At 43.3% G+C, this 12,497-nt stretch overlaps 1 protein-coding gene across 13 annotated transcripts in view; it reads left to right on the forward strand.

Moving 5' to 3' along the window:
* Nucleotides 1-12,497, forward strand: part of SLC4A4 (solute carrier family 4 member 4) — a 251,304-nt gene that overhangs the window by 83,737 nt on the left and 155,070 nt on the right. For all 13 annotated transcript variants that reach the window (XM_009687277.2, XM_009687276.2, XM_009687274.2 and 10 more), the window contains one exon: nucleotides 5,892-6,071. In XM_009687277.2, the coding sequence (XP_009685572.1) occupies nucleotides 5,892-6,071 (180 nt within the window). The remainder of the gene's footprint in view (nucleotides 1-5,891; nucleotides 6,072-12,497) is intronic.

Raw genomic sequence — 12,497 nt, forward strand, 5'->3', positions numbered from 1 at the left:
AGATCTCTTCTTCGTTTACCTTCAGTCAGACTCCTCAGCTGGTGGTGCCAGGCTCGTCCTGATTGTTTCACAGGCCTGCATTGCCCCTTCCTTAGCAGCGACCAGGGCAGCCTCTCAGCATGTGTGCATCGCACGTACCCGCTGCCTCTTCGTCGCGGCACAGCTGCCGTCCTTCCTTCCTTGCACAGGCGAGCCCGCTCCCTGACAGAAAACTCTGTTCAGATTTGACTCGAGGCCTGTGCCACAGTGACTGCCAAAACAACGAGGCAGAATAACTAGTATAGAAACGTAGGAACCTGGCCTGTTTAATATACCCTATGCAACCTGCAGGCGTGCAGGGCCTGGCTCACCCTGCTGAGAAACCGCTGCGAAGCCTTCTGCCAACTGCAGCAGCCAGGGGAGCGAGGAGCTGAAAGAAGACAGGGGTTCTGGGACAGCAGGGCCAGCGCATGAATTTTGTGATGTAAACGCACAGAAGGAGCTGATGCGTAGCTGAAACTTTACCAGGTCAGAAAACCTCAAGCCTGCAGATTCCTTGTTGTTTTTATTCTTTTGGTAGGCTGTTTCCTCCCCCCCCCCCCACCCCCGGGTTTACATTTGTTAAAACCTCAAATTCCCTTAAATGGAATAACTCAGAAAAAGACTGAAGAGCATGGTGTCTGGGGAGCTCTGCTTTCTTCTGTGCGGGCTGTCAAAGCGCTGCTGTGATGAGAACATGAGCTTGTGCGGTGTGTACTACCAGTACCTCAACAACAGAGGCAGGAGCTGAAGAGAGACTCTTGAAGGCAGGGAGGAAATGCTGCATGGTATAAAACTGAAAATTTTGTAATAAATGAGGGGGTTTTCATCAATAAAACTGATTAAAGGGTATCTGAACCGTAAATTTGGACTCAGAATCGTGAGTTGCTCTTCTTTAGTAGCTCTTACCCAAGCAAAAGATGTAGTTTCAACTAGTTTTTTTTCCAGGGGAGGAGTACCTCTCTGATGATGACTACTTCTTGCTCTGTTAAAATATCAGATGAACCCCTTTTGCTTGAAATTCTGCATGCAGTGAGGGTTATCTTCAGGCAAAAAGCTAACTTCAGAAGCTTCAGCTGCAACAGGTGTAAGAGCGAGGAAGCTTTGACCCACTGCCCTTTAGAACAGGAAAGGTGCAAGCCAGTTTCACCTGTAGGTCTGCAGGTCTTTCTGTGCATCCTGCCTATGCAATTTTATAGCATTGTGAAGTACATGCCTCTACTCATCCAAGACAGTTGTAAAAATTAATGAGGTTCACCAGAGAGGCTAGTAATTTTACTAGAGAAGAGTGGGCAGGGAGATGGGAACCAGCCCAGAAAAAGGCTGTGATTGCAGTGGGTGCCACAGAAGGAAACTTGTAATTGGCCTGCCAGGTGTACAAGTGGAATTTATGCCTGAATGGGACCTGGATTATCAGGAAAAGTATATCAGTCGGCTCTGTTCTTCCCATCCTCCACCAAGTTGCAGAATAATAGTGTGGTGCATGTGTGTCATGTTAAATTTATCAAGCATATTAGCATTTGCAGTAAATTGTTCTCATGGGAAAGCTCGGTTATCCCAGTGAGTAGGAAATGTCTCAGAAACCCAGCGCATTGAGAGTATGTGTCAATTGTTTCCTTCCAGGCGCTTTGGGAAGGGAGCCTAAAAGTTTATCTCAGCATTTGCAACAATGTAAACAGATGCCAAGCACTTACTTCAAGTGCACAGAAAAGGAAAATGTCTTACTTGGCCTCCCCAAACAGATTTTGGGGGGGGGGGGACGACAAAAAACGCCATAAGCAGTCTCTCCCCTGCAGGACAGGGAAAAGCAGCTAAGTAATGCAGATGTTGGCCTGCATGTATATATATAACTTAGTTTCATATTACCAAAATCTGTACTGGGCACACGTGAGCAAAAGATTAAAGAGATTGTCCAGTTCTGTTGGCAGCATATTAAAGTATTAAGTCTACAGGCTTACTATGATGTGTTTCTATTATCAAGCTGACCACAGAATTAAAGCGATTCAAAGAAAGACGTTGTTTTAATATAGACATCGGAATCACCTCATCCTTTTGCATCTGGCTTTCGGATGCAGTCTTGGCTGTGGAAATTCCTCGGGAATGGCTGCATGTGCCCTACACCTGCTGCTTGTGCTAAGACAAGATTTCCCCTTCTCTGTCCCCACGCAATGGTTGTGCGGTCTGCCATGTTCCAGCTGATACTCCCAGTTGCTGGAATGGGTTTCCCTTGATGTGCTAGAGCTAAATTGTGTCTTCAGGTATTGATCTGTGACGTGTCACTGTAGATGTCCCTAACTTTGGCATTGAGGCTCTGCCTGTTCCCAGGGGCCTGTGTAGTTTGCCTCTGCTTCTGAGAGCTCGTGGTGCCGGCACAGGGGCTGGAATTGGGAGATGCAGGTCCGTGCTGCGCTACCTGTTTTTGCTCGACCCCTGGGTTTTACTTCGGTCCTGCTCCCTGAGATGGCAAGTTATTGGTGTCTGGCGCCGTACCGACTGTTTGTACGGCTGCTAGCGCCAGGGAACATCAGGAGATGTGCACGTGGCAGTCTGGTAGCTTGTTTGCTTTCAGACGCTGCTCTTGGGCAGCTTCTGCATTGACTCATTTGATACCCTTGCCTAGATATTACTGGCTATATGTTATCTTCAACTTCACCGTGAGGGATTTTCACTAACGCTTTGTAAAGACAAATACAAGATGTATATCCGTCTTGTTAATTTAGCATGGTCTTCTGCCTAGTTTGGGGTAGTACATAAGCTACAGCTTGCTGTAGCACTATAGCCGCTAGAATGGTAGTGTGATTCGTTTCAAGGCCATCACAGGCACTGCAGCAGCAATATGTTTGTGAGCGAGCAGGGGAGTTTTGTTACAAGAATCTACCTTTTCATTGCAATTTCCACCTAACAAATTACTTTGGAGCCAAAATGTATCATGCTTAGTGCCAGTCAAGGAGGGGAAATGTTTTTTTAAGTGATCAGATTGGAGAACTTTTTTTTAAGTCCTTGAGAGCTGAGAATGCAATTTTTAAGAAGCCTTTCTTCAAATGCTCTTTTCTGCTTGAGTAACTCAACAGCAGTTTGCACTTAAAATTTCTAATTTGTAGCTCCTTTGAAAAGTAAACATAGAGGACTACTAGAGATCTGTATATCTAAACACTCTTGGCTCTAGAGCTTCTGTAGATTGGTATGAGAGGCAGTGTAATATGCATAGGGCACAAGCTATTTTCATCAGTTTCTGGCCTATCGTTCCGTTCTGTGCAAAGTCCTTGGGAAACCATTAGCTATTTTTAAATTGATATCAGGAAGGGCCATGCTGGTCAAGCAGCTTTTTGGAAGACCTCAGATGCTTTCAGTTTGTAGTTTCACATGCAAAAAAAGGTGAAGGACTTTCCAGACTTTACAGTTTGCCTCAAGAGCTTGTGCAATTTGAAATGTCAAATGTGGGGTCTCAGAAGGGGAAGTAGACCTGACAGGCCTTCTCATAGCTAAATCCAAGAAGACAACAGCAGGAGTTTCAGAAAGACAAATGCACTGCGCACACAGGGGGTGCTTGCCGCAGTTGGTTACAAAGTGTCTCAGCACCCCGGTGGAAGTCTTCAACGGGAGTTAAAAGTTGCGGAATTTTTCTATGGAAACTTCTGACTTTTTAACACCTCCCTCATGTATATTATATGTGTGTTTGTGTGTATATTATATACATTTATATCTGCGCAGTGTTTTTTTGAAAGAGCACTCTGCAGCTCACGCCCCCCAAACAGCTGTGTGGACTACCTGATCACCCTTGACCACGGATCGCTATCGCTGATCCATCGCAATCTGTCTTGCAACGCTCAGACAAGGTGTCTCACAAGAGATGAATGTTTTTAGGGGCTGGTTCTCATTACAAAGTTGGTGTCCTATGGAAATTGGAGATTTCATGCCTAAGTTTTTAATTGCTCAGTTTTCTTTTAAAGATTGGACTTAGCAGTCGAGTTAGCTGGTAGCTGTAGCCTCTGGCTTTACTGTCACGCTGGTGTTTCTGAACTTCTTGTGTATTGCAAAGAGGTGGCTAATCTGGAGCCTTGTAACGCTGCTAAAAAAAGCAAACAACAAAGGGTAGTAAACGCAGCTTGCAGATGAAAAGAGGTTGCAGTGGATACTATGTAAGGAAGGAAAATGAGCGGAGATGGGTAGAGAACAAGGGTCAGTTTTCTCTCTAACTTTCACAAGTGCACAGCATTTTTATCAAGTGACCCCTGACTTTTGTTACCTGTTTAGCCTAGTTTTTACTCCTGAGCAGAAGGCAGTGCAACTGCTGAAGCAGAGGTGGGCACAGCTCTGAGCGAAAAGGAAAGGGACCGCAGAGCTCTGTGTCCAGTGACACAGGAGTGCATCTGCCTTCAGATGCTGTCATCCTAGTCTTGTTACGTCCTGGCCCGCCATCTGCTAGGACTTTTCTGTGGCTTCAAGAGTAATGTGCTTTCACCTTGCCAAGTGTGTTTCAGGAGGATTTTTTTGATGAATATCCTCCTGGAGAATTTTTTTGTTAGGTGTCAGTCAGGACTGACGATACCCGCCCAAAGCTGTGGCGGAGACATGGAGGCCGGTGGCTATAAAGGCTGCTGTTTGGTGGACTCTCTCCTCTCTTGGGGGAGATACCCACCAGATGACTTGGGCAGTGCCCAGCCCAAGCTGTACCTTCTGTCCTCTCTTGAATATGTCATCTGGGATGGTCATGTGTGGTTTTAACAGCCACAGTTTCATGTAGCGTGTCAATGCTAAGAATAAACGTAGGTGAGGAGACTGAGAGTGTGACCCTGTAGAAGGGTAGCTCTGCAGAAACACTGTCATTTCTGGGTGTGAGAGGAAGGAACTGACTGAACATGAAGACAAATACGCTTATTTTTATGTGCGTTGGAGGATCGTTCATTCGAATAAATGTACTTCAGTCAGTGATAGGGCATGTGTGTTTATCTGAAACTCTGTGCTTGGCTACACTGAGATGAGTGGGGAAACCGCATTTGGTCAAAAACCTCAAAGACATTTATCATTTTTCAAGGGCTAAACCTGAAGCAGCTGTGTCTTAAAGCTTAAATAAGAAACTTGAATTATCTGGGCACAGAAAAAAGAAATAACGTAGATATTTTCTGTTAGCACAAGGAAAATTTTTTTCCAGGCTGGTAGCAGAAGAGCAAAAAGCCCTGAAAATGAAGAACTTTTGATCGAACTCACAAAAAGGAAATAAAAGAGGGCAAATGGAATTCAAGTCTATATGAAAGGAAGAAGGCAATCTTTGTGTTTACATTGAACATAAGAAATTTGACATTTACTCTTAACTTGCTTAGTTCTCATTTTGGAAAGTGTCAAGTACTTAGACATTCACAATATTTTGTATTACTAGTCCTTCCTCATCTGCTGTTTTATAGTAATACGCTAGGGGCACTTTAACACTTATTGGATGATGGACTACATAGTCAAGTACTCTGTGCCCCTGGGTGCAGAGTTAAACTGGGTGAGTTTGCACAAGGCGAGTGTTTAGTCTGGTTAGTATATTGGGTAAAAGAAACGGGAAAGATTAACGAAGAATGTTTTTGAGGAGCATTGTATTCAGTGTTGCAAAATTAGTCTGATGGCCTTCCATGGTTTTTATTTTTATTTTTAAATGAGTCACAAGGACTGAATAATTATCAGCGAGCCTGCGCTGACATGTACTCTCAGGAGTGATTGTACCAAAAAATTACTTTTCCAAATGGTAACTCGAGCATTCCTAGTTCACATTTGAAGCCAAGAAACACACTAGTAATTAATGGTAGGCGATATATTAATATTTGCATGAAATGTAGTGAACTGTACCATCTGCAATCAAAATTAATATTCACTGTGCTTTTGTTCCTTAGGTCATCACACTATTTACATTGGGGTCCATGTGCCGAAGAGCTATAGGAGAAGGCGGCGTCATAGAAGAAGACCTGGGCACAAAGAAAAGAAAGAAAAGGAGAAAATCTCTGAGAACTATTCGGACAAATCAGACGTAGAAAACGCTGATGAGACAAGCAGCAGCATCCTTAAACCACTCAGTAAGTGCTGGTGTTGGTTGTTTGTTGCCCAGTACGATGGTCTGTTGTCCAGTGATTTGCTCCTGACGAGCACGAAGGAGGAAACTGGATCAACGAAAACAGTCGTCGTGTGTTGCAGGGCCAGAGTCATTTTTTCATCAGTTGTTGGTGAATGGTTGTTGTGGTTTGGAAAAGGCACAGGCCAGAGCAAATGTTACACCCCTTCTGTATCACCCGAGTTTGCTCCTGATCTAACGCCGGTCAGGAGCAGGCCAAAAGCTGACGTTGTGTTTAAGGAGATAGCAAGAAAACTCGAACACTGAATAGATGTCTGGAGAGATCCACTGCAGCTTGTTCTCCTGCGCGCAGGTTGTGTACCCTCTCTGGGATTTAAGCACAAATCATGGGTTCAGCTAGAAACCACCTTATGGGGCAGGGTAATAATAAGAAAGAGCAAGACCACTGCCATAGGCTCTAAGAAACATATCCTCTTGGGATCTGGCTTGGTCATATCAGTAACTTACTGTGCGTATAAGACTTTTCCCTTCAGTAATTTATCAGTTTAAGGTTTTGCAAACAAAAAGGAGAGTAAAATGTAGCACTGTTGTGTGGATAAATATCTGTAGGGCTTGAATGTGTGAATTTTGATAGGCAGATGATGTCCATTGGTGATGCCCTGTACCTGCATTTGTACTGATATTGTTAACCACATGAGAGAGACGTCTTTGTTATCCAGTGTCATGGCTTTGCGTCTCTCCAGTAACTTTGTAGGAGACTGTCATAAAGTCCGATTCCTCTTGCTATCTTCTCTGTTGGCCACGAGCTTGATCTAAAATCTTGATGTGCCTGCTTAAATACAGGTGGGAAGGAGAATGTGACAGCCTGCTAAAAGGGAATCATGCCAACGAGGTTTGGAGATAGAACAGCCCAAGGAGGATGTAGCTGAAGATTTTGAGGCTTAATCCCAGGAGGTTGGAGTTGCGGTAAGCAATTTGCTTACGAGTGAGGCAATGCTCTCTGAGCTAGAGAGGGGAAGAAGCAACAGAATGATACCTCATCTTTGGTTGAAGAAACACAGGAGTTTTTCATTATGTAATGCTGCTGCTGTATAGTTGCTGCACTTAAAGATGGTAATATGGGATCAGATCAGTCATATCTCTAGCCCTGTGCCTGTTATTCTCAGTGGTGCAGATACTTCAGACAATGATTCAGACAATGACTAGTGGAAAGAAAGGCGAGTCGCAAAGTCCACTTGCTCTTCGTAGCTGTAGTTCCCTAGCTGTACCAAGGAAGTTTTCTTTTTAACACTCAGAAACCAGGAGTTGGTTTTATGCTGAAAAACAGTATTATGTCTTAAGAACTCTAGGTAATTTATATTTAATTCTTGTATATACGCCTCTGTCCTTTTTTGCGTGCCAGTGGCCGTCTCCGTACGAAGTCCTCCTTGGCTTCTGGAGGTATCAATATCCTAGGAGAATCATTTCCACAGACTAATTGTTCCTGTGGTTGAAATCCTATTCCTTCCATCAGGTTTTGATTTGCTGCTTTTCATTTTGTTCATCATTCCTTCTATTCTGTGTCATCTGAGACAGAGTTAATGGTGTTTTTCCTCTATTCTTTTCACAGTTGAGTATGTTCTTATCTCCTTTCCCTCTCTCGGTAAACAAGTACAGTCTTTTCAGCTTCTCTCAATCTGAGAATTTCCCCATAGTCTTTTCCACCCTGACCTCTTTGCACTATGTATTTTTGGAATGAGGTCACTTAAACCTCGCACAATATTCCAGGTGTCCCATGCAACTGCATTAATACGACATCATTTGTAATTTCTGTATCGTTCACCATCTCATATATCCAGATATTTTACCAGGTTCTTTGACTTGCTGTTGTGCGCTGGTGGCCAGATCTTTTTACAAGCTGGCACAGTTAATTTAGAACACTGTAAAGGATAGGAACGGTTCAGGTTACTGCCTTGAATTTCCAAACAGTGAATTTCACGTTGCCTCTTCTCCCCAGGTTTTTTCCCTTCTGAAACTCCTGTTTTCTTAACTGACCTGAATTCTTCATCCCCTACACGTTTTTTACTTGCTAACAACCCTCTGCCTTCTAGTTCTGCCTATGTGGTAAAGAGCAGGCTTCATACAGCAATTTCTGGCGCTCTCCTCTTGATGTTTTCCATCATTTATAACTAGCTCCTATTTCCATTTAGTTTTCTGTCTCTTAGATGGTGGCCGATCAGAGACAGTTGTCAGATATTCAGACTGTGGCAGCTATAGATGTCTCTTATGGGAACTTTGCTGAAGGCTTTTTGAGGGTCTGAGCGGCTTAGATGCCCTGAGACTCCACCTGCTCTGTTCACTCTCAGTCATGGAAAATATTTCCGAGAGAAGACCAGTTCTCTTCAGACAAAGAAATGCGACTTAGTCTGATTTTCATTACTGGCAATTACAGCATGAAATCTCACTATAACTTCCTTTTTGTTTTTAATCATCTTCTGTTAAATGTAATTGGGTTAGGGGTACTTGGCTAAAGATCAGTTTCAATGGAGAGCTAAGAATATTAGTGATAAAGTGCTTGGGAATTTGGAATGGCAATTTTATGGAGTTGGGAGAAAACAGAAATGAAACAAACATCTCTCAAACATTTGAGACAGCTGTCAGCAGGGAGCATGTGGCATAAGAAGCTGAAATGTCTATTAGGGCTCAGCCCTGTGGTTTAGAGAAGAGGGAAGATGGAAGATGTGTGCTGGGGAGTAGTGGGGGGGTGGGGGGGAGCAAAGGGAGAGCATGTGGCCGCGTTGTGGCCAGCCAGGAAGGAGCACTGGATTTTGCCCTCCTCCTCTGAAGAGGAGAACGACAGAAGCTGAACAAGAAGTGAAATGCAGAATGCCATTAAAAACTTTTGGAGCTTGGAGACAATTGGACCTGACTGTAGAGAATGAGTGTTAGTCTAACATGCCTGGGGTCTTTTTACAGTGGCAGAGGAATGTAAAGGCACTGCACTGTCAGAGTTAGGCCAGCTCTACAGTGGCTTGCTGGATGTGCATGTGAGGCACACGATGTCTTGATGTCCTCAGAAGAGGAAAATAAGCGCCTTGGACACCGAGGAAAGGTGAAGTCCTGAGCCCACGGTGCAGTCTGACACAGCTCAACATAGCTGTGGCTGTCTTGTAAAGGGACCCAAGAATAGAAAAGCAGTGGGTGTTGCAGTTCCTGGGATTAAGGGGTGCTGGGACAGCTGTGTAAATGACCCTTGCATAACACTGCTTTGCCTGGTGGCTGGCTGTAACTGGGGCTATTCATCCTCAACAGCAGTAGCCGCTAAAAATTTATCGGATTGGTACAGGTTTTAAGGATCTGTCAGAGGCAGAGACTCAAAGAATACTGTGTTGCAAATACAATGTGTAAGAGACTGTCTTCAGCAGGACTTTAGAGGAGGTAATAGGTGCAGGTACGTGTAATGAGATAATGAAATGACAGCATTGCTCATCTCATTATTGGTAAGAGGAAGGGACTGAAATGGAAGACACATGAATCTTTTCCTTAGAGTTGGAAAAGTTTGGATTCATATATTCTGTTTTTTCAACTGTGTTTTAAAACAAGCAAAATGGCTTTTAAATTTAGAAAACTCAAACATCCTAAGGAAATGTGAAAAGCATCCAAGTCTATAAAACCAAGAATTTATATAGCTCCTTTTCTCTCTCTCTCTCTTTTTTTTTTTTTTTAATTTTTCTGCGCTTATTAGCTTGGCCACGTATTAGACACCATCAGTTCAGCTTTTGTATGGTTTATAGCTTTTCGTCTTCAGTTACAAGGACAATCATATAAAGCTCAATCTGCAAGATCTCTACTAATAAAGTTGTTAAAGTAGTTTCTAAAAGTTTGGAAATGATTTCTGATTGTCTCAGTTATAGAGAGCTTTGATTTACTGACCAGAAGGCTTAAGCTAGGTTTGAGCTGATACTTCACTTTTATTTCTTGATCTGTCTTTGTAAGCCTAGACCTAGATATCTTAGCTGAAGATGATTCCTCAGCTTCTTTGGCAAAAATTCTGCACAGTCAGTGTGTGACCAAATCTGGATTTGAATCACCGGGTCCAGCTGCTCTACCACAGCAAATTAACCTGATGAAACACGTCTGTGGATAGAGGCAAGAGAGTAGACAGGTCAATAAATGCAAACCTTGCCTATAAGCATCATTTTGTTCCCATTCAAAACCGGTCTAGCTGCACTTCTGTATTTAGGAATTGGGGCTGTCTGGAAACGTCAATACTTTTTTTTTTTTTTTTCCTTATTTCTTTTTTTTAATCTGTGTCCAGTTCAGTCAAACAAGCCAAAATCTGTGAGTTTATAAATAACCTTCAGCTTTCCTGTCTGAAGAGGGTTAGGGAAATTGAATATGTACAGAAACGTGTTTTATCCTAAGTAAAGTATTGCTCAGGAAAGATGCCTGCTTCTAAAATCCAGACAGGGATGTTGTCTGATACCCCGAGGAGGAGGTATTAAGGCAATGTTCCCTCAGCAGAGCCCTTTCAGTATATTCCAGGTCTGCAGGGGCTGTCTCTGAGTTAGGAGAGAAAACTGGTGTTCACACCCTTGTTCTCAGGCAGGACTGCTGACACGGGTGTTAGTTGAAATGTGGCTTCCTTTAATCTCGAACTACTACAAACTGGTGTCCCAGATGAAGTGCATTGGCACCATATTTGTAAAAGTAATTCCTTTAACTAGCAATTGGCCTGACCCTGGTTTCCAGCTGTGATCAGTAAGAAGGAAGCGCATGAGCAGTGGCTATTCCGCACCGTTCAGGAAGCTGGCATATAAGTATTTTGGGGAAAAAAAACGTGCAGGTGATTGCATCACTATTACACAGGCTTTAAATACCTTCTTCTGATCCGCCTAAAACACACGACTGTTAAAAAATAAACAAAGATTTATGCTCTCAGAACCCAGTGCTGTTGCTCAAATACCCAACCTGCAAAACAAGAAAGTGTATGGAGAGATGATGCCCAAAACAGGGCTTTCAGAGGGGAGGTTAAGTGATTTTGTAATGCTAATGGCTGAAATTTTGACCAGCTGGAATTTTAGGCATGTCAGATCCATCCGTTCTGGTTAACCCGCTTAGCAGGGAGAAGGAAAGACCCACAGCTGGACAGAGAGAGTGGCTGGTAGAAACCAAGAGAAAGCAGCTTGCCAGTTGGGATGTGCAGAAGTTTCAAGCCTGATTCTGCCCTCAGGTCAGTTGGTTGCTTATGAGTATATGAAGTGTGTGGTATAGTTTGCTTATATTTAGAAGGGATGAGACAAGTGAGGAACAAGGAAAGCAGAAGTACGTTTCTTCCTCAGGACAGGCTACTGATCTGAATCCATTTCCCTCTTCCTCATTCTTCACTACAGACATGTGGAGATTTTCCCATGAGGAAATGCATCTCTGCTCGATCTGGGAGGGGGTTTCTTCTCATTGTCTGGTTGCCCTCCAAGTTAGTTTGGCTCACCTCCCTGATACTTGTTTGAAGTGGCTCAAACCCAATGAAATCATGTCTCTTGGTAAGCACTGTAGTAGCTTGCAGACACTGTGTTTATGCACACAGCGGTATGAGGTACTGTGCAGCAATGCCTGCGCTTGTGCAGGACTTGCTTGGATTTCCTTTGCCTGGCCCGGCCTCGTACTGCTTAGACACACAGGATGCGTAAAAAGGTACTTGCTAATATCTGATGAAGATATGAATCTCCCTATTTTGAAACTCTGAAAGAGTGTTTAGAACAGAAATGCTTGGAGTACGTGATACAGACTTAGGCCAATTTGAGTTATTACGATGTCAGAAGAAACAGAAGTAGAAAATGTCAGATTCCTTGACAGAACGGGAATTCTCATCTTTGTTTAGTTTATCTGTGCTTGGTCAACAGTTTCTGGAAGTTAAGAAACTGTCAGTGTATGTTGATGACTCTGAATACAGTGGTTAGGATAAAAGCCCTTTTATAGGCCAAGGTGATTCCAAACCAGTGCAGACCAAGAACCTCGAAATATAAAATGTATGGCTCTTTCCAAAATATTTTGGAGAATTTGACGTGCAGTGTGGGACTAGTACTATAAGCAATGAAGTAATGGTTTGCAGTACTGAAGGCTTTCTGTGCTCTGTAACTTTTTGCAGTCCTGTCATGCAACCTGCAGGTCTGAAGATCAGAGCCTTCATTCACAATTTATGGAAAGTAATAGGCAAGTGGACTGCAGCTTCTTCTGTTTTTGAGCTCGTTTTCCTCTGAATTGCAAAGTTTCATTGGCTGCCTGAGCTTGATCTCTTTCCAGTTTCGTGTTTAACAATGTCACATGAAAATAAGACATTAAAACAGTGTTAATGACACAAGATAAAGAAGGAATTTGCTTTGATGGGACGGTACGTTGCCTGCTGATATTACTTTTCCCTTTTAAACACAGGACTTCGTGATCATCTGAA

Source organism: Struthio camelus, chromosome 4 (genome assembly GCF_040807025.1).
Source record: "Struthio camelus isolate bStrCam1 chromosome 4, bStrCam1.hap1, whole genome shotgun sequence".
Taxonomy (NCBI): Eukaryota; Metazoa; Chordata; class Aves; order Struthioniformes; family Struthionidae; genus Struthio; species Struthio camelus.